A 22,907-nucleotide genomic window follows, 5' to 3' on the forward strand; every position below is an offset into this window, starting at 1 on the left:
CTGCAGTTTTCAGTGGTATTTAGCATCTTTAATACCTTTTAGTTGACTGACTTTTCAAGCACAGTTTAATATTGATTGTTGGAGATGATTCTTAGTGTTCAGACAGAAAACAGCCCATGTAATACTAAATCATCAGGAATATTGTTCATACTTTGGGGAAGAATAAGGTCAGGGATATTGATAAAAACCATTCTGTGTGTTAGGACGAACTTTGCTGTGAGTGTTCTTGTCCTCTGTGTCCTTCTGCTCCTGCCTGTGCCCCTTGCTGCTGAACTGGCTCAGCAGAGTTTAACATCAGCTTCTCAGAAATCAGACTTGAGCGTCTGTCCCCATCATCCAGATCTCCTGGGAACTGCAGTTCAGTTGTGAGAGAAGGAACACAAGTTTTCCTAAGGACAGGCTGTGTGCAGAGCAGCCATTTAGGCTGGAGGAGCAGCACTCTGAGCTGCCTGCTCCGGAGCTGCTGTGCTCCTGCCCTGCTCTCCCCCAGGCACATGCACAGCCTGTTATTTGACTGATTTATGCAGTGAAGTGGCCAGACCAGGAGTTGTTTCAGCAGAGAAGAATCTTAAACACAAGGTCCTTTTAAGGTCCTCATGACATGCACTCCAAACAGTAACCAGTTTTTTTTTTTCTTTTAATGTGAGCATTCTGCTGGAGTTTTTGACCAGTGGAGAAGAGATCCTTTCGCAGGAACTTGTTTCTAGTCACAAGTTTGAACCCAAACATGTTCCTTTGCCTGACTCTGTGCCTATATTGTCTCTTTTTTAGGTCTCTCTGTACAGTAGTGTGCAAGTGGACATACACGCCAGATAGAGGTTGGGATGACAGTTTCTGGAAAATGATTGGTTTGGAAGATTTGGTGAAGGATAAGTATGAAAAAATAGGTATATCAGGGTTGGGTTTTAATGTACATACATATTCATATTAATAAATATACATATACATTCACATCAATAAATACATATCCATATCAATTAATATACATATATATTCATATTAATAAACACACATATTTATTCATATTAACAAACATACATAATTATTCATAGTAATAAAAAGCTTTATGTGTATATGTATAAAAGATATAAATATATAGAGAGAGATGAAGCTTTGAGCAACCTAGTCTAGTGGAACATGTCCCTGCCCATGGCAAGGGTGTGGAATGAGATGAGCTTTAAGGTCCCTCCCAACCCAACCCATTCTCTGATTCTATGAATAAAAGATACATACATATAAAAAGATATTTTGCTGTATTATCATGAATGTCAGCAGCTTCAAATGGATTACTGAGATGCCCATAGGGAACAGATTTCCTAAGTGCATTTTTTATTTTGCATTGTTGTGAGAAACTGTGTTTAAATTTTTTATCTCCTACCCTGGAAGGTCTTTCTGTACTGCTCAGTCTCAACAATAGAGGAGTAAAAAGGAGCCCCAGCAGCTGATGACATGAAGGACACAGTCGATGTGGGGTATATTGGATGGCAGGCTACAAAAAAAGCTACAATATAGTAATTTTTTAGCTGTTACTGATAGTATGGTTTGTGACCTGTACCCATCTCCCTTATAGTAATTTTTTAAAAAAGTGCTACTTCTGCTTGTTGTTATCTTTATACATTTTTTTTCACTCTCAGACCCAAGTTTAATTAGAATAGTAGCCTTGCTAATAGCAGTTCCTACAGCAGATATTCATTAAAAGTCCATAACGTTAATATACCAGAAAATTTCCAGGATAACTTTATTAGACTTTCCCTGTTAACTTAATGGACTTTTAATGGATGTCCTAAGCAGACATGTCATTAACAAGAATATTACCAGACATGAATTAAAATGTGCTCATTCATCAAAGTTAATTATCTGAAATTTCCTTTGATTTTTTTTTTAATGTCGAGCACTTTGAACAAGTTTATGCAGCAGTTTAAATGCAGCAACATGAAATGGAAATGGTGGAGGAAGGATTGTAGTGAAAAGAAATGCAATGAAATCTATAAACTTTTCTGATCATCACATAATCTGTTATCAGACATTTCTGGGTTATCAGAAAATGGTACTTGAAAGCTTCCTTGAATAGATTTCAGCTTTTCCCCTGCAAAGGAAACTGCTTATGCAGAGGTACAAAACCTACCAGGAGAATGAGGCTTTCAGCTTCCTGAGGTTTTGGGTTGAATACAGTTCTTACAACATCTGTCACTTGTGGCTTTTAGCAAATCTTCAACAAGTTAAAATAAGACTTGCAATAAATACATGTTTTTACCAGAAAATTGAACATCTTGCCAGCTGGTGGTCTCGTGGAAGGGTATTTTAAAAATAAATTATTTATGAAGTGCAAGCTAGGGCTTGAATACAATATTTATGCAATGCACTTCAAGGACAGTGCAAAGCAATTTGCCATTTTAAGTAACAACATGCATGTTTTAAATGATAAAGTAGTCATTAATAAAAGGGGCCTTTTGTTGTGATGGGAGCCTCCTAACACTGGCCTATATATGGCTCAACATTCATTAAGAGAGAAACCATCAATTCCCAGTATCAGGCTTCCATGTTAGTTAAAACACAACGTTTACAAAATAAATCAGTAAGTTATCTTCTGTTGATATGGTTCTTGCAAGGCAAAAGTGTTTCTTGTGAGTTACTGATGGAATTGTCTAGTTCCATGAAAGACTATGGGATTTTTTTTAAAGAAAGGAACCATAGAATCCCTGAGAGGGTCTTGGCTGGAGTTGGAGAAGCCCAGTCTGACCTCCAAAACTGCACCAAACCTTAGGGCAGAACTTGTAGCTTGTGCTCACCTTGAGGAACCCTTCAGATTTCAGATTCTGGGGCTGATTCCCTCAGGTGAATCCACAGCATAAGACAGTTTCTATTTGCATAATAATGCTGAAACCTGGCTTTAGGGAGAATATGAGCTTATTTTCCTGACCATTTGTTTAACCCTGCCTTTTTTTAAAGGGAAGGTGTTGCTTTTGTTATCGTTAGCAGTGTGATAACATCACAGAAAGCAGGAGAGTGTCCTTCATCCCTGTGTCTGTGCAGAGGGAATGAGGAGCTCACTGCACCAGCGTGGAACCCAGACAGGCACCACTCCATTCCTTTGGGTTTCTCTCCTGCCTTGTCCTTCTTGGAGTCTCTTGGAAGGGTGTAGCTTCAGAAGGAGTCAAAGCAAAGCGCTTCACCCTGCCCAGGAGCTGCTCCATGGTGGTGTGTGCCAGGGAAGTGCTTTGCTTTCTGCCACCCTGAAATCTTACCAGTGTCCCTGGGTGTGGGGGAATGGGAATGGTGTTCCAATGAGAGCTGGGGGCTTTGCTTGTTTTCAGATGTTCAGTGGTGTTGGATTTGAGCACTCTGAATCAGCTTAGCTTTCCTCAAGTTAATCAGGACAGAGTAGATCCACCTACCAGGAAGGTGATACTCAGCCCCTGAGCAAACTGCAGCTGGAATGGTCCTGGGTGGTGGGAGATTCCTTCCCACACATCCCATGGTGTCCGCAGCGGTGGTGAGGCACCATCCCTGCCACCACAGCATCACACCTTGCACCATCTCAGCTCAAGCTGTGTTTACAGCAGTGCTGCCCACAGGGGAACAGCCTCAGCTGCTGGAAGTGCATCCCACTCTCCCAAGGGAAGGCCTCCCTGGACAGTGTGTGCCTCCAGGAGGAGCATCAGAGCCTGCCATGGCTGACAGGGAAGGATGGGAAGCAGGGCACTGAGCTGTCCTGCAGATAAAGGAGCTCAAACTTGTCAGATAACCCAGGTAGGAGGAGGGTGAAGGGAGGTTGTACATGCTCAAAACCTCCTCTTGAAATGAAAACAAAACCAAAAACCTGACAGGGCTGAAGTAATTCTGGTGGAATTTCCTCTTCTGTTCTCAAGCTACTCTAAGCTCGTGTCTGTCTGCTCAAGGTTTGTTTAGCTCAAAGGCAAGGATGTATTTTAGTGCCTGCACGTTCCCCTTGTAAAGAGATATAATGGCCTTTTTCTCATGTATCTCTTCTAAAAGATAACAAGGCTCTGAATTATCATTTCTTTTAACCAAAGCAAAATGTCACAAGATAAAATTAGAAAAATTTTCTGGCTGTAACAAAAATAAATACAAAGTTTACCAGTTTAAAATATGCAGAAAAGCTATGTTTGTTTTGTTGGGTTTGGGTTTTTTTTCAATGTCTACTGAAATCATTACTGTTTCCAATCAGAGGGAACCAAAGATGAATAGCTACAAATAGATTTTTTTTCATTTGGAAGTATCTTTAACTTTCATGTCACTGGAAATTCTTATGCACATTACCCAAGAACAACTTCTTGAAGGTACATATTTCTTTATTCTGGTAAATATGCTTTTAAGCATCACTTTTAAAGCTCCTTGCCCTTTAAAAATACATTTACTGTAATCAGAGTGCTGTGGTTCCAGGGAGTAAACTCCTCTTGGTTTCAGTTTAACTTAACATATGACCTTGTTGATAAGGGTGACCCTCACATCTGACCTTTAGGATCTTCCACAAACCTTTCCCACATCAGGGTGTGGGTTCACATCTGAAAACTCCCAGGCCTTTGACATTTTCTGTTTCTCAGAGCAGACTAACCTTTCAGGGAATCCACAAAGCAAGTTGTTTGTGATCCCTTCTGTACATCAGGAATTTACTGATCAGGCTTGTGAAGGTAAAGAGTCTTTATCTGGAGATACTGAAAAATTTATTGATCCCGTTAATTTGCTCACCAAGAGAGTGGAAGATGACTTGTATTCAAACCACTGTGAAAGTGTTGTGTACTAGAGGCATTAGCAGTTATCTGCTGTGGTAAAAGCACATGATGAGTATCTCTTTGTGGTATTATAAAACCTAGAAAGACATTAACAATTCTTTTAAAATTTCATGTACTATAGAGCTCCTAGGGTACTGGAGCGTACATTCCATTTGGAGAAAAATGTCTGATAAATTTTCACCACAGCTTTCTACACACCACAGCCTACTTAAGGGACCAAATAATGATTTTTTTTTTTAAAATTGAATGGTAATATTTCATACCAGGTCTTTTTTGGGTTGAAGATGATTGCTTTGTGTGAGAGAGTGTTGTGGGCACTACAGGATATGTTCTACTGATCTTACAGGTTTTGTAGCTTTTGTAAGGGGCAATTTGTCACCTTCTTTCATCTATGCAGGAGCAGCAAACTGCTATCAATGAAGTAGCTGAAGTTTTGCTTGATTTGCTTTAGTGTACAATTGGAAGAAGTCTTTCATTTTTGATTTGGGGGTGACGGTGGCATAAGGAAGAACAGCCTGTGCTCCTTATACATCTCTTTACTTAAATCCTATTCTGCATCTTTTTCCCACTCATCCTTCTTTACCACCTTCAAGAAGAATGTTTTCCATTTTCCACAAATTGCCCCTTTCTTCCTCCAGTAGGATTTCTGCTTTTGGTTTGTTTGTTTGTTTTTTATTTAATTTTGTTTTATTTTTGTTTGGGTTTTGGTTTTTTTTGTTTTGGTTGTTGTTGTTGTTTTAATTTTTGCACTGTGTTTTCAATAAGAAGAGTTTGACCTCAGTCTAACGCACATTTTTGGTTAGTGACCTTCACTCCCTTCCATCAGTTTACCAGTTGATCACCTTTCCTCTTCCAACACTCTNGCCTACTTAAGGGACCAAATAATGATTTTTTTTTTAAAATTGAATGGTAATATTTCATACCAGGTCTTTTTTGGGTTGAAGATGATTGCTTTGTGTGAGAGAGTGTTGTGGGCACTACAGGATATGTTCTACTGATCTTACAGGTTTTGTAGCTTTTGTAAGGGGCAATTTGTCACCTTCTTTCATCTATGCAGGAGCAGCAAACTGCTATCAATGAAGTAGCTGAAGTTTTGCTTGATTTGCTTTAGTGTACAATTGGAAGAAGTCTTTCATTTTTGATTTGGGGGTGACGGTGGCATAAGGAAGAACAGCCTGTGCTCCTTATACATCTCTTTACTTAAATCCTATTCTGCATCTTTTTCCCACTCATCCTTCTTTACCACCTTCAAGAAGAATGTTTTCCATTTTCCACAAATTGCCCCTTTCTTCCTCCAGTAGGATTTCTGCTTTTGGTTTGTTTGTTTGTTTTTTATTTAATTTTGTTTTGTTTTTGTTTTGTTTGTTGTTGTTGTTTTAATTTTTGCACTGTGTTTTCAATAAGAAGAGTTTGACCTCAGTCTAACCTGCATTTCTGGTTAGTGACCTTCACTCCCTTCCATCAGTTTACCAATTGATCACCTTTCCTCTTCCAACACTCTGCCTGTGCTTTAATGTACGGCCCCAACACTTTAGAACCCCATTTTTAACTCTCTCCTTAATTCCAGGACTTTGGGGACGGCAGGCTTGATGTTTTTGTGGGCCTGGACACTTACATATGCCATTTTTGAATGTCCTGAAAAGATGGATCTGTGTAATTGGAAGACTGGATGTTCTTTTCTAATGCTCTTTCATTTGAAATATTTATTAATAACATAGAAACAAGAAAACTTATTTTTATATCAATAGTTACATTCCTGCATGTGCCACTGAATCCTTCCATATACAAGGCTAGTAATGGCATTGAATATCTCACTTTTTACACGTTAAATAGAGTGTGCTTAGGTTCTCTGTTTTGTCAGTAGTTAGCTCTAATACTTGGATATTCTCTTAATTTATTTACATTTAGGCTGAAAATGGGAGATTCAGTGTGGGGTGGGAGAATATGGTCAATCTGAACTCAGTGCCACAGCAGCTGTGGAGGGAATGGTCAATCCATTTGTTCTGCCAGTTTTCCCTGTTTCTTCCAAGGTCTTTGATGCCAGATGCTCTGGAGCATATGAAGGATTTCCTTGAAGGCTGAGAGAAAGGGATGATGATTTTTATTTATTTTTTTTAGGACAGCTTGTAGCTGCCAGTTCTTCATAAAGCTGGATTGAAGCAATAAGCTTTAAACACTGTACTTTGCAAATGGTAGAGAATAATAAGTAAAAGGATTCTCTGGGATGGGATGCCTTTATCTTTCTTTCCCTGGTCTTTTGCTATCCCCAATAAATTACAACACACTGCAATTTCAAACAAAATTAAAAGGATGAATCAGAGGATATTTACACTTACATGCTGTCAAAATCCATGGAATTTACAAGTGAATAGTGTTCCAAATATGCTAACATTTTTCTGGCTTCCTGTCATTTCAGTCTGTCCAAGAGCTGTAGCAACTGCAAAGGAGCTGAAACTGGCACAGTGCAAAGAGGTTTTTGGGTGTCTCCTTCCTGAGAGCTTGAGGCACTATTTCATAATATATGATTCAGCAGGAAGAAGTTGGGCTTTTCCTTAGAAAAGCTCCACACTCCTGTGATTTCTGTTTTACTTTATACTTTTTCCATCTTGAGATCACTGAATCACTCGAATCATTGGGATTAGAAGGGCCATCCTGAAATGATCAGAGCAGGCTCACCTACAGGAGTTTGTCCAGGGCTGTGTCCTGTTGAGTTTTAAGTATTTCCAAAGGTGGAGATTCTGAAATCTGCAGCCTGTTCCAGTGTCCTGACCACTTCTCCCCAATAAAAACTTTTTTTTAGTTTGGTTTAAATTTAATTTCCTGTATTTCAGTTTGTGCTTGTCACACTTGTAGTGTCACTGGGGGCCACAGAGAAAAGTCTTTCTCCCTGATCTACTCCCTTCCTCCCATCAGATATTGATAAACTCATTAATAAAATCTTCTCCCTCCACCTCCAAGCCTTCTCCTTGCTGTCCAGTCTGCAATACTCTTCCTTTTTCCAATAACTGTTCTTGAACAGGCTGAGCTGAGCTCAGGTGGCTCAGGTTTCTCCAGGATGTTTCCTGGGTGACATTTTCCATTCCTTTTCCACCAGGAAAGGAACCATCATTCACCCTGCTTATCATCAGCTTGAGTCCTGCTGGCAGGTGGTTCCTTTGCACTTCTCCTCCTCTCTGCTCTAAGAAGTGAGGAGTACTGTGTGCTGTCCCTCCATCCCTCATAGCTTAGAAAATTCTTGTAAAAGTTTAGGTCTTTTAAAAAATAGCAATAAAGTAATATTCCACTGTCCACTCATAGATAGAGTTCTGGGCTCAGACTCTGCCTGCCTGAGGAATCATATTTGCTTCTACTCCGGCAACACTGGGGACTTGGGAACTTTTGAGTATGAAAACTAGGAGCTTCTTCATTGAATTTGTGGTTTTAAATTTCATAGAAGTTTTGAGTAAACTTGGGCCTATGGTAATTGTCCAATATTTAAATTTCTGAGGTGTTATTCTCCTTCCTTATTTTTCATACTCTTCCAAAAAAAAAAAAGAGACAATGCTCAAAATAGTTCTGGGTCATTCCTTCTTTTTTTTCTTTTTACCTGACTCTTCCTCTCCCTCGTCTCAATTTGTTATTCATCTTCTTTTTTTTGGCTTCAGCCTCCTGTTGAGATAACTTTTAAAACAGTGCTGTCTGCTTTATGAGTCAGGATTCACAAAATCAGAAGGGCTACTTCAAACAATTTGCTAGCTTCCTCCAAGTCAGAGGCTGTTGGACTCCTTAAAATTAATGTTTAAGTAGTTTAAAGTATATCTTAGAACCAATCTTGATTTTATAATTTCCTGTGATGGAGAGCCCACTTCAGACTGAAAGGTTGTTGATTGTTAGTTGCTGTCATGTCTCAAAATTAATGAATTAATTAAAGAACACTTGATTTTTCATCTGATTTAACTTCCTACTTCTGCCTGGCAGACCGTAGGGCCACGCTTGACCTGCACAGACTCAAATTTCCTATGATCAAGGAAAACACTGAGGTTTCCCCCAAAAATCTTGGGTGAACTGTCATACTTCTCAATCCTTGTAATTGTTTTTCTGGCTCATTTCTGAACTCCTTTAGTTTACAGTGCATCAGTATCTTCTCAGTATGGATATTAAAACTGGACACTGTGTGAACATTGTGGGGAATAAGCTTGGCTGAAAGATTTAAAAGTTTCCTTTCAGTAACTGATGAGATTATTTTTGGTCTGGCATTTATTTCAGTTCAGAAAAAGGGATAATTATTTATTCTAAGAGTATCGCTATCATGTGAGTTGTTAAAAAAAAACATCCACTAAAAAAAATATGTTAGGTAATAATCCATGATTAATACAAGCTAAATTGCCTTTACAGTCTTAGCAATGTACTGTACCAGAGCACAGCAACTGTCCTGCCATCTGCATGGATTTTTGTATCTAGAGAGACTCTGAGGAATATTGTGCTGTAAAGAGAGAAAGAAATGTCAATTACCAGTCTAGTGAAATTATTGTTTGCAAGCGAAAACATGAACTCAGGTAGCTGAATTTGGATGTAAATGCATTCTCTCTAATTACTTATTAAGACATCAAGTTTCTGCATTCTGTACCTTTAGTAAGACATCAGATCTCTGTGTTTTATACCCAGATGCAGTTCAGCAGTGAGCAGTGAACCACACATGGCAGGACACATTCATTCTGCACTGTTTCACTGCAGTCCAGCAAAGAAAACTCAGTCCCAGCCATCATAACGTGCCTGTTGATCCAATGATGCAGAATTTCTTTTTCCTTTTGACCTTTCACCAGGAAAGCTTCTAATTTATACATGGAGTAGCTCCCATTCCTTGGTCCAAAGCAGCCTTTGTTGAAGTAGGTACCTCTGGTTTGCTGACCAATTTGCTGCTCAGCTTAATGAACCAGGATCTTCCTGATTTGATTTTGCCAGAGTTTAGCAGCCTAATACATCTGCCTGAAGTATTTACACATTAGGTAGTCGAGATGTAGTTCAGCCAAAGGCTCTCTGGGAGAGTGGGATGGAAAGGCCCCAAATTAGATTTGCCTCAAGCTACTGTGGCAGCTCGTGTAGACAGAGATGAATTTTGAACCAAAGGAAGCCAAAGTGATTTTGTTTAACCGTTTTCCTCACTTTTAAATAAGCTGGCGTATAATATCACAATTTGTTTTGGTTTTCCTCAATGAAAATTCTGAAGTCTTTAACAGCTGACAAGGAAGTTTTATGGAGGTTATTTGGAGGTTAAAAAAGCCCCAAATCTCACTGTTCTTAATATCTTTTAACCACCATGCGTTCAGTCCTAAGAAAAAAATAGTATTATAACTTCATAGTCAGCATCATTATTCTGCTTCCTTCTCATCTTAGTGCTGTTTTGGCTACTCAGCTGGGGTAGAAATTGTAGAAAAGTCAGCCATACATATCTCAATTAAATGTGATTATTGTCTGTAATTGAGAGGGATATTTGATAATGTATTGTGTGTGAGATAGGGTTGGGACAATTGAGATGCCTTGCATATCCCGGATTTTGGCATTGTGAGAATTATTATGAAACACAAAAAGTGGAGATTATCTGCATGCTTTGTAATGAACATGAAGGGGGAAAATCCCTTACATTTCATATTACATTTGGATGGACAGTGCTTTTTTATACTCAGGTCCTGTTTTCTTTGATGCCTATTCAGCACTGTTTTGTTTAACGAGGCAACTTCTTCAGTGCATGTTCTCTATCACTTATTTAACAGGATATCTGTTTTCTGTGTTGTCCTTTAAATCAGAAAGCAGTTTAATTGTTCAGTTTGGGTGGGGCTGTGAAATGGGGACGGGATGTACCCTTGAGCTGTGTTTCTGAGGCTGCTGGGATTTCAGCAGGGGATTGTTATATCCAAATTCAGGTTTGTTTGGGTCTCAGTGAGGGGACATCTCCTTTGAATTTTCTGCCTTTCATATTTTTATGCACTTACACAGCCAAATATATGAAGTGCAGCCCTGTTCAGCGAGATAGATAAAAAGCTGTGCTGGAGTCAGCTGCACCCTGGCTGCTCTCAGCTTTTGTTTGAAAAAGGGCTATCCTGAAGTACCTCATTCTGTTAAATATTAGTGAGCCAATGCAGTGAATTTGGATCACTAAAGTTGACTGAAGATACATTATCTGCCTGGTGTTGTGGCTGGTAAATAGCTGGTTCCTGTGGGAAGCACCTAAAAGGGTAGAGGGTCTTTGGTAGCACATTAATTCTTTAAACAAAGCTTGATCACAGCAAACTCTAACATCAGTCTTCGAAGAAGGATAAAAGAGAAGGAAGAGATTCAGACAGTTTTTTCCTTTTGTAAACTGGCTGCTTTATAGGGGAAAAAATAGCTGGAAATAGCCTGTCTCGTCCCAAATGAAAGGTTGTGGATTAAGGCACTGCATTAGTGAAACAGCTGCACCAACGTGAAACAGAAAGTCCTCCAGCTTCAGCCATTATGGGTTTGTTTGGTTAGCTCTAATTTTGGAAGTCATTATAGCAAAGGTAAATGACTTGCACAGGAGACTACTGTCAACAAAAGACTTGATACATTTATTTTGGCAGGAGCCTTGAGGAGTCTCAGGCCTTTCAGTGCCTCCTTTATGCAGTGCTTCTCCCGCTCTCACTGCGTGCCTGTGTGCAGGCAGCTCTCCCTTCCTCCCTCCCTCCCTGCCTCCCCTCCCACAAGTTCTTTTCCCTTGACAGGTCGGATTTAAGGATGGCATCACCTGCTACTGAATTGCTGGTGTGTAGCTGTAGAATATCTTTATGTTCAGAGTAGCTGCCCCTGGGCTTCTAAAGCTGCTGTGTTTTGCTCAAGTGAGAATCTGCTCTCTCCCAGTCTAGTACTGGAATACAATCTGTCAAAACCTTCACTTTTAATTGTGTCTCCTTATTGGTTGCTATTTGTGTTTCCTTATTTTAGCATTTAATAGCTTTATACTTATAGATTCTAAGCATGCTGTTGCTTAGCTGAGTTTTCCAGCTTTTTGGTGAAGATTGAACTGTGAGAATGATAATTCCCTTCCCAGGCCTGTGCCCGTGTGGTTGAGTGAAAGCTCAGAGTGTCCATTCCATGCTGACTTACACTTGTATAGGTGGGGAGGCAAATTCCTGATGACAGAAGGAGTGCCCAAGCAGAGCCTGCTCCTTCCTTTCACAAAGCTCCTTGGGAACATTTCCTATGGGCCTGGCAGAGCTTTCCTTGCTCTGTAGAGCTGGGAGGGTGAAGGAGAGGGGCAGAGTGAGAATCCTCTCCTTGTGCAGTTTCTCTGTCCTGCACTCCCTGGCTGCTGAGTGACCCAGAACTCCCCTTTGCAATGCCTGCCATGGGTGACTTCTGACTGCTCTCCCTTCCCAGCTGTGGGGAAATGCTTTCAGCCATTGAATATTTGTTCAGGCATACTTTGACTTCTAAAACTTATGGGGCAGACTACTGTTAATTATTTTATTTAAAATACAAGATGATTATGCTGCCTCCCCAAATGACAAGAACTCCATCCCTGTGTGTCCTCACACACACTTTATGCCCATTGCTGCTGGTCATTCTGACAAATAACCAGTACCAAAGGAATTATAAAGTCATTTTCTTGTGTTGCTGTAGAGGGAGGATTATCTTTATCTCTAAAATTGTTCCCTTAGTGCTTATTAACTAGAAATACAGTAATTGAGAACCTGGTAGGAAAAGATTTTGTCTGATAGTAGCCCTGATCTCTCAAATTGAGTATAACTACATAATAATTACACACTCAAGTGTTTGACTGGTATGACTGATATAAACTAGCCAACCATGGAATGGCATGCCTGGAAAGAGGTTTTATTTCAGATTAATTTCATCTCATGCTGTGTATACACCATGGTTATGCTTTCAGGTCAGGCAATTGATTCTGAAGAAGATGTGGGTTTAGCTGCATGAACTCTTTTGAACTTCCTTCCACCTGCAGGGTCTTTGAATGTCAGGAGAAGCAGACAGCTTTGGTATTTTGCTCCAATGTATTTAAAAAGCCTGAAATGTTAATACAAAAATCTCTTAAAGAGGAACATCCTGCACTCCAGCTTATTGGGGGAAAATGCAAACGATACATCTCTTGGAAAGGCCAGGACAATGTTTTGGCTTTACAGTAAGTAATTAATAAAATGCAGAAAAAATAAAATACAGATTTTTTTTTTTTTCCTGTGAGGAGGTGACTTGATGTCCTCATGTCCTTCTGTATAAAGCTTAATGATGAGGTTTGTTTACCAGCCCCAATATTGAATATAAACCCGCTGTGAAGTGCAACTGTTTTGGCTGCACAGACTTGTTTTAAAGTTCTGCTGTGAGGTTCAGCCTGGAATTTCAGGGGCAGTGATATGTGGCTGTCAATAGAACAAAAACTCTTGGAGAAATGAACAACTGTAAAGTTGTGTGTGCTGATCCCAAAATGCTCCATACACTGCATCCATCAGGAAGTGGGCAGAAGGAGAATGTAGCTTTTAAAAATGAAGAACCAGCATAATTTACAGCAAAGATCTAATTGATATCTAGAATTTAAGACCTGTGAATTTAATATCATAACCTTTTCTTCAAACAATAAGGTTGTATTACAGCATTTCTAGAAGTTTATGCTCATGGGAATTAGTGTATTCCTGATACTTTATGATATGCTATTCCTCTTCATTAGTGTCTATTGTGGAGGATGTTTTATGTCCTTTCTACTTATCAGAACATGCTTCAGGTGTAACATTCTCAATAAAATTGACTATGGAAATAGTCTTGTTTTATTTTAAAGAGTTTTGCCAACTCTTCCCAGATTTGTTGAATTTAGTAAACACTCCAGGTAGGCATTGGCAGGGAGGTCTGTGGGAATTCCCACTGAGCTTTCTGCCTCTCACCCCCAAACCATTGCATAAAAAATGGAAATGTGTGCAGTCCCAGGAGCTCATGAGGATGTTTTATGTCCTTTCTACTTATCAGAACATGCTTCAGGTGTAACATTCTCAATAAAATTGACTATGGAAATAGTCTTGTTTTATTTTAAAGAGTTTTGCCAACTCTTCCCAGATTTGTTGAATTTAGTAAACACTCCAGGTAGGCATTGGCAGGGAGGTCTGTGGGAATTCCCACTGAGCTTTCTGCCTCTCACCCCCAAACCATTGCATAAAAATGGAAGTGTGTGCAGTCCCAGGAGCAGAGTCTCACTGCTCCAGCTGTGCGGGGCTGAGAGGAGGCTCTTGGGGGTGTCCCTAAATTCTGGTACTTGAAAGAACCTAGGTTTGTTCTTCTAAGCTCAGACAAAATTGAGTGTGTGTTGTGGCAGGACTTTCCCCTGGGCTCGCTGTGACAGGGCAGGGAGGGCAGGGTTGTGTTCTTGTTTTCTTCATTCTGCACAGGCCAGAGAAGGCTCAGAAAGGGATTATTTAAGTCCATGAGGAAATACAGCTGCAACTGGAGGAATTTGCTGTTTAAGCCAGTTTCTTTTTCAGAGTTTCTGTTGCTATAGCCACTTTATTCCTAGCAGAACTGCTGGAAAGGATGGAAATGGAAAGAAAAAATTGGCCAGTTCCTTGTGCAACAGGTGCAGTGTTCATTTGTGAGCACAGAGTGAGCTGAATCTCCTTCCATGCCCAGAGAATGCCTGCAGGCAGCACCTTCCACAAGAACCTGGGATTTCTGCATTTCATATCTCCTGGAGAGATGCCAAGCAGAATTTAATTGCTTGTGGTGCAACCTTTCTCTGTGGCTAGATAGGATATTGAATGCTTTTGAACTCCTAAATTGCCATGGGATGGCCTGATCTGGCACAGTTGTGTTTAATCTGCAGACAGATAATGAAAGATGCTCCATCACACAGAGCTCTGTGATGCACTTCTTTCTTTTATAGACACGAGGCTTCACTGGAGGGGGAGGAAGGGAGCTCTTGCATTAACACACATGTTTGTTTTTCTGTTTAGTAAATTGACAGGTGTTTGGTTTGTCTTGTGTCTGCCCAGGAAACCACGTCCTGTCTCCTGGAGAGGCTGTTGGGAAAGGTCTGACACCGGACGCTGCGCGAGATCTCGGGCTCCCGGAAGGGATTGCAGTGGCAGCATCTCTCATTGATGCACATGCTGGAGGACTAGGTACTCACTCATGGATTCACTGCTCTTGGAGACAGGAACTGTTGAATTAATTTCAGAAAGCCATTTTTGTCACAGACTGTTTTTATCCAGCCATTTGCTCTGATGATAGTCTTAAAAACTACCCCAAATCATCACACTACCAGCACTGCAAATCTGTTTCTAGAAAGAGGATATATCACTGTTATATGTCTTTTCAGCTGGATTTGCAAATTGTTTGTTAATTTCTGCTAGTTCTGCTTTTGACTGAAACACCGTGGTGTTGGAATGCAACATGCTGAGAGTTTGCATCTTCTTTTGCTTAAAACTTTGGGGATAAGTAAGAAAAAAACACAAACATCCATTCTGAGGGAGAAGCCTCATGTTTGATGCTTGTTCATAGTTGGGATTCTTATTAGCATTAGAAATGATTCATGATTCAAAGCTTTAAGGTCTGATGCTTTGACTTTTTTTCTTTTCCAGCACAATATTCTGATGTTCAACCCTGGTTTTTCTTTTCTGAAAGTCATTGGATGAGGCCAAACAAGTTAATTTTCTTACTGTGCTGTTTGGCCTTGTCCAAATACTGTCAATAAGAAAGAGACTCAGTGTAACTTTCTCAGCAGGAAATTGAGGGTTTTTTAGTTTGCTGGTTTAGAAAACAGTCTTACCTCAGGAAGTTTCACTGTTATTGAAACAGTACTCTTTAATGGAAATCTATTACTCATCAGAGGATTTTTTACTAGATCTAACTGAAATGTGATTAGGTGTTAAACTACCAGTTTTGTTTCAAATGTTTTGTGCTGTTTTAAATTTCATTTGTCCTTCTAGAAACTGTGGCTGGGAACTTTTTAGTGTTTAAATCCCTTTACTTTGCTTTTGGTGAGGCTGAATAATCATGGAGATTGCATTTCTTGCTACCTGGAAAGGATTAGATGTAGATCTGTCTGCAAAAAGGAAGACTGAGCTTCAGTGTCATATTTGTAGGTGTGTTGTGACTGACTTAAAAATATCTGTCAGTATCCTAATTGCATAAAAACGTGTTTAAAACTGTGTGCCTTGGCAATTCTATGTTATTGAAAAAGAACAGAGTAATAATCTGACCTGAAAGAATTAACTTGCTGCAAAACTAGGTTGTCACAGAGCATGTGAAAACAGCAGTGGAACGTCCTTGTTTAATTGGCATCATTATGGATCCAGAGCACAAAAAGTTTTCCCATTTTTTCATGTGCTGAAATCACTCAATTGAATTTTAAAAAGAATAGAGAGCAAGTGTCTGTTCCTTGATACAGAGTTGTGTAAAGAAACTCTGACATTAGAAACACTCAGCTACTGGCATCCCTCAGGAAAGGGCTGCACTGGATAGAGAAGTCTGCTAATCTGAATATGTTTTCCCAGATGGCACCACAAACACCAGCAGACTCCTGGAATGATTGCCAGGAGGAGAAAACCAACACACAGGTTGTTGTTAGGGAGAGGGGGGCATTACAGAGGGAAGAGTCAGGAAGATAGTGGGAGAACCTGATAATCCCACCCATAGCTCAGTGCAGTCTGACACAAGAGGAGCATTTACAGTGGAACTCATAATTCTTGAATCCGGAAGGGTAATAAATATATTGGAAATGGTGTGGAAACTTAGTAGAAAGGACAGCAAGAATGAAAAGATTTGATAGCAAGAATGAAAAGATTTGATAGCAAGAATGAAAAGATTTGATAGCAAAAATGACAGCAGGAACAAAAGGAGAGTCGAAGAGTGCAGATATCTGTAAAGAAAATATCCTGCAGGCTAAGCCAGAATGATGTGATGGACATCTTGTTTGCAGTGTTAATAACTTTTGATGCAGCTCATGTCTGCTTTTGGCTAGATGTGAAGTGTGGTTTGGCTGAGCAGGTTCCTGAAGTTTATGAAGGCTTCAAAGCTTTGAATACAATAAGGTAAAGAATTGTTTAGTGTGTATGTTTGAGGAGGTCATGTGTGACTCCTGGATCAGTCCATCTGATACCTCTTATGGAAAAGTGAGGATCTAAGAGCCAAGAAGTTATATCTGGCATTTTGACCTACTGTACTAATTTCAGAGAGTGTACAGATAAAACTGTGAGGATGGCAGGCCAGGCTTGTGGGGCTGGCCTCATAAAAATGCTGTTTACATTTCACCTTTTCAAAAGGCATCAGCATTGTTTCAACAAAACTAGATGATTTATGGTGCAGTGTCTAAAATACCATGTCACTGTGGAAGAGATCCAGAAGTACACATTGCTAAGCACTGCTTGCCTTCCTAAAAAGCTCTCCTCTGTTCTGTGTGGTGCACACTTCTTGTTCTCAGCCTCTGCTTTTGAATCTGCCTCAGACTATGAGAAATTCCACCTAAGCTAAAGGTGAAAGTGACTTATAGCAGCAGTTATATAACTTTTAGCCTATATTCCAGACTTATTTGCTGTCTGACTTTAATTAATCACAAATAAGAAGATTCTAACAATTCTAAACACTGGTGAAGCCACTGACTAAAATTCCAAAAAGAGCCATAATTCCTGTTTTGCAGGATGCATATTTTCTTAGCAATTAAAAAGATCTTTTCAGTTTTATATTGTTTATGAAAATACATTTGCAGCATATGCTGATTGTTTAGTTTAATAGATTTCTTCCCTCTCAAGTGTGAACAGTATTTTTAACTCAAGAAATTCGAATACGGTCTTGCTTAGTACAGGAATTTGCCTTGTAGACAACCCTATCCAAAATTCCTAATATGCATTTATTCTGTTGGAGCAGTGAAAAAATAAAACATGAAGTAGAAGCCTTACTTTTAGCTTTTTGTTGTATCTAAGTCTCTTTAGGACAGCTTCATAGCTCTTTAGTGCCACTTCATAGTTACAAGTTGGTTTAGTTAAAGGGACATAAGGATGGATTTTTTAAGACTTTAAAATTTTAGCCCTTAATTTTTTCATGATTTAGATGACTTCCAACCATGGTAATACCAGGATAACCATGGTGATCCCAGTATGACAAATCCCACCAGACTGATTTGATAACAGAGCATTGCAGTGGTGATCTAAACAAGATCATGTTAATGAAATGTAGGATATGAACCAGCCCTAGCACTTAGCATCTTTCACAATGTCCAGCAAATGTTTTCCTGATCCTTCTACAGACAGATGAAGGGGATTTTTTTAATCAGTATTGACATGCTGGTCTCCAAATTGAGCTTTGCAGCTGAAAATTCACAGTCTGGTGACCAGCTTGCCAGCTGAAAAGCAATGTTTAAGAAAAGTCCAGTGCAAAAATGTTACTTGTTGGCTGCTGCATTTTGCTGAGTGCAGCACAACGTGGTGCCAGGATGCAGCCTGGGAGAGGAGAAGGAGGAGAGGGCAGATTGCCTCTGTAGCCTCCCCTGAAGTGACTCAAGCAGGATGGGATGTGTTCTGAGGCTCAGCTGTAGGTCTGCCTGGCATCTCCTGGGTGTATTTTCTGCTGCAGGCTGAGTGGTGCTGACTCTCTTCTCCTCAGAGCCAAGCTCAGTTCCTCGAAGGGGAGGAAAAATCTGCCTTTAGATGGTTCTGACATGGGCAGAACAGGAGCAGCAGTGAAGACAATAAAGCTGGCAGCCTTCCAGTCTCCTGCCAAGTTACCCCTTTCTCCAACTCATCCCCTGACAAAAGACATCATCCAGGATGTTCATGATAAACTGTGAACAAATAAACACATCTGCAGCCTGCCAGTACAGCAGGGCACTTTTATTCTGCATGCCAGTGAGCTACCTAAGAGAATAAATGTCAGGTAAAATAACACTTTCTAGGTAAAATAACACTTAAAAATCACGATGACAGGCATGCATTTAGAAGTAATCATCTTGGGTCCTTATATTTGGAATAAATACTTCAATCTGATGGATAAAATTATTTCCTTTGTTGGCTAAGTAGACTTTCTTAATTTGTGGTAGTGGTGTGAGGTACTCAGCAATTATTTGAGTGCAGAAAAGGTCTGTTTGGTGCAGGATGGCTTGTTGTTCTTTAACAGAGAATTTTAATTTTACTTTAATAGGAGTAATTGGAGCAGATGTGAAAGGACACAACCTTCCATGTGAGAACCAGCCCATTACATCCCGAGTCGCTATGATCTGTGGAACATCTTCGTGCCACATGGGGGTAGGTTGTATGTGTCATCCTAATTTGTGCAGAATTTACTAACTTATGTTTCTGAAGGGAAAATTGACCTTTGTCCTTCTCACCCCGTTCTTTTTTCCTTGAATTTTTTTTTCTGGTAACTCTATCTTTACCTTTGGATATTAATTATAAATTACCGTGCATTTGCTATTAAGCAAGAACTTTAATAGTAGTAGAAATCAATACTGAAAAATGACATGGAAAGTAAAAACCACGATGCCAGAGTGGTTTAAAGAGCAGCCTGAAATCTGAGCCAAAGCCTGAGCCTGAGTTATCTGTGACAAGCCTATCACTAATGTGTTACAGAAGAGTGTCTTTGGAGAAGGAGTGCCCATCTTCAGTCACAGCCCTGCTCCTCCACCTCTTCCCTTAATCAATATAAATCCTTTTCCCTCTGAAAATTGCCATGGTGTGTAGAATTATGAGACATATCATGACTAAAAAGAAAGAAAACCCCCCAATAAGCAGTTTTCACTTTGCTAATTTTTCTCGGTGAATTAATACAAAAGCTTTCTCTGAGATTGCAATTAAAATTTAGTATCTGCTTTTGAAATTTATACTGTTTTAAAATGTATGAGTCTGAGAGCATTCCATTTAGATAAGTACCCTTTTCTGCCACATTTTTTATTTAAAACTCATTTTGGTCTTAAATTTAGAATGATTAGAACTTGGATTTTTCCAAAAAGGAGCAAATGGCACTGGGAGTCCTAGAGGAGTTGGGGAGGAATGACATGCTTCATGGAGAAAGCTCCAGGAGAGAAAAAGAAAGGAGGCTGATAATAAAACATCAGTCTTAACAATAAATTAAATTGTCTCTGTAGTAACAGTACGAATCCATGGTGATCTTGAGCATGAATAAATGGTGATCTTGTCACATGGATTGTTGTTCAGCAAAGTATTTTAGCACGTGATTGAATTTAAGGACGTGAATAATCCCACTATTGTGAAGCAGAGCATTAAGCTTAAATCCCCTAGACCAACTGGAATATGTTTTGGTTCCTTCCTAAACAAAAGTTTCAAGCTTCAAGCTCCATCACTCTTGGCTTGCTCTGTCTTTGAAAAATTCCACTGGTACCTGTCTGTCTGTCATAGGGCAGGTGGGGCACCCTGGGGGAAGAAGTCACCCTTCAAGCCCTGCCACTGCTTCCATTGTTTCCTGGTTTTTTGATGGAGGCTTCTGCCCTTTCAGTAGAAGCTGTGTGAGTGAACTCTTCCTAACCTGTTTCATATAGCTGAGTTAGTTTGAGTTGTTAAAATGAGTTAATAGAGACATAGTACTGGACTGCAGTGAGCTGAGGAGCTCGCAGGCAGCTTCCCCCAAAGGTCTGAGGGCAGTGTTGGGTAGCTGGCAGTGGGCCAGCTGGCTCTGGCTCATTCCTTTAGCACAACCAGCCCTGGAGCAGGACATGTGTGTGGTTATTTATTAATGGTTGATATTTGTGCATTGGTGAGTTCTAACATACACCCAGTTCACAACAGTGGGTTGTTTGACTTCCCAAACTGGAGCACGGCACATCAATATTAACACGTTTTGTGTGCACTCTCCACAACCATGAGAGTTGTGGCTCCATTAAATATGCTAATGTAGCAAAAGGGATGTGATAAAATCCATGTTGATGCTCTGTCATCAAAGCAACCCCAAAGTCGAACACAGACTGCACAAGGCAGAAACTTTTAAGGCTTTTAATCACTTCAGTTCAAACTCAGGAATAGACGCTTGTGCAGTTTTTGCTAGATTTAAGTAGATTTTTACTTAAATCTACCTACTCAGCATTTTATAATCATTTCCTTAACTGCTTGCCTTCACCCATCTGCACAGGGAGGGGTATAACAGTCTCTAGCCAGCAGACAATAAGTAAATTCTAAACTTCTCTGGATCTAATCTGTGAAAGGATTTTAGTTTTCTGTTCTTTTATCTATTACCTGCACAGGCTGTGTGAAGTGAGTGTGGAGCACACAGAGCAGTTGTATTTGTGTTTTAATGAGACCTATATGCAGCTGCATTTGGCCAAAATTAGCTGTTCCTTTTTTTAATTAGGGCTATAAAATGAAAGTATATTATACTTGTGTTTTGATAGAAATATATATTTTCTCTCTCCGTGTGGACCAAGGGACCCTGAGGGCTGCAGAGATTAATCATCGAGTTTAATTTAATGCAGTGGGAGAGAGACCTGTGTGGTCAGGCGGGCATTAAAAAGTGCCTTTGATGTGCCTCAGGTGCACTGAGCCCCAGTGAGCCAGCAACAATAATACCTTTGTGAGATGATCAGAGACAAGAGAGGGAGAAAATGGCCTGTGTGGAAACTCAAGGCCGTCCTTTGTTGTGGTTCTGGCAAACGAAGGAGCCAACTGTCAGGAGAAATTCAGCAAACAGAAAGCAGGGGGAAAGTACGGCTGGGTTTCTTTCAAGGGGCCGTAACAGGAAACTGTTCAAAATCATCTGCAATGCCTTTCTTTTCCACCCCTTCCTCCTCCTCTGCTCAGGGCAGGGGGACTGCTCTTGGTATCTGAGTAGTTCCATTCTCTAGACCAAGTACTCCATGAGTCACAGGACTTGAACACAGCATTTACTTTAAACTTTCAGAGAAACTGCTCCTCGACCCAGTTTTCATTACCTCCAGGACTCTAGAGATCTTAAACAAAAGACTTTGCTAATCATGCCTTTGATATTTTAGAATGTACAAATGTGGAACCTAATTTTACTCATGGCTATAATAGTTTAATTTGTGGTGGAACTACCATTTTTAGGTGAGGATACGCTTTTGGAATTAACCACTGACAGTTTGGGGTAATCAGAGGGACACAGAGAATTTCATGTTTCTGTCGAATAGCTCATGAAAGCAGCAAAATGCTTGTTGTAATTAGGTTATTGACCCCAGCCCAGGTCTGAGCTGTTGGTTGCTGAAAGTCACTGCCACCTCAGGGCTCATCCATTATCCATGAGGAAAAAGAAAGGAAAAGATGGTTTTCTGAATATTTTTGGACAGTTATGCATTTTACATGATTCTCTGCTGCCTCCTTTGCCCTAGCAAAAGACATGGGTAGAATTTGCATTTGGAATGGCAAATAAGCTGCTCTTTCACTTGTGAAGGATTGTTTTGGGGCTGGGATTCATCCCTGCAGATTTGGTCTCTGTGCCCAAGGGTATTCCTGACTTTCCTGGTTGGCTTTGCAGGCAGGGGCTCTGAGCTCCAGCACCCACACTTGGCTTTGGAACTTTTAGGAGCCTTTCTCTGTGTAGCCATGGTGACTACACCAAATGTGTGAGTAGTTTTTTCCCAGCAAAATCACAGCAAGTTTGAGGCACTGAAACAGGAGCTTGCCTGTTATTCCTAACTTGTAGTTTGCGTGGGTCTAACAGACATGCCCTAACTTCTGGGAATAAGGTAGTTGGTTTCCCTACAAGCCTGTCTTCCTGCCAGTGTCTTAAGAGATTTTTGGGGTATTTTAAAGGTTTTAAAAATCCCTTTTTTTTTTTCTCCTGAAACCTTTATGTGATCGGGAGGTTTTCAGGCACATATTTCTGTATTCCCATGTCCCAGTCCTGGACAGAGGGGTGCTTTTGCAGGGCAAAGTTGTACCATCATGAAAATATTTGTTGTTCTTGCTCCAACACCTTTTGTGACTCCCAGCTGAAGAAAGTAGGCAGAGCAGCTTTCAATGGGAACTTGGTCTGGCCTAATTTTAGCCTATTAATTGGGGGAGTGTGAATTTGCTGGTATTTTGAGTCCCAAATGTACAAGGTTTGTGTTCCATTATCTCCAGAGTCTCTGGTATTTTTTTTTCTGTCTTCATTTAGTGATACGGTCTGTGTTCTTCTTCAGTCATTCCTTCTTTATCAGTTCTCTGTACTCAACACCTCTTTTTGGGGATTGTCAAGCAATCTCTTCAAGTTTAGATGCAACCT

The 22,907-nt window shown here is 40.1% G+C and overlaps 1 protein-coding gene across 5 annotated transcripts in view; it reads left to right on the plus strand.

Moving 5' to 3' along the window:
• FGGY (FGGY carbohydrate kinase domain containing) overlaps positions 1 to 22,907 on the plus strand; it is a 130,111-nt gene that overhangs the window by 48,509 nt on the left and 58,695 nt on the right. For all 5 annotated transcript variants that reach the window (XM_041483381.1, XM_041483382.1, XM_041483383.1 and 2 more), the window contains 3 exons: positions 772 to 887; positions 14,738 to 14,866; positions 18,879 to 18,982. In XM_041483381.1, coding sequence (XP_041339315.1) covers positions 772 to 887; positions 14,738 to 14,866; positions 18,879 to 18,982 — 349 coding nt within the window. The remainder of the gene's footprint in view (positions 1 to 771; positions 888 to 14,737; positions 14,867 to 18,878; positions 18,983 to 22,907) is intronic.

The sequence above is a fragment of the Pyrgilauda ruficollis genome, unplaced genomic scaffold (genome assembly GCF_017590135.1).
Source record: "Pyrgilauda ruficollis isolate IOZ18807 unplaced genomic scaffold, ASM1759013v1 scaffold6, whole genome shotgun sequence".
Classification (NCBI taxonomy): domain Eukaryota; kingdom Metazoa; phylum Chordata; class Aves; order Passeriformes; family Passeridae; genus Pyrgilauda; species Pyrgilauda ruficollis.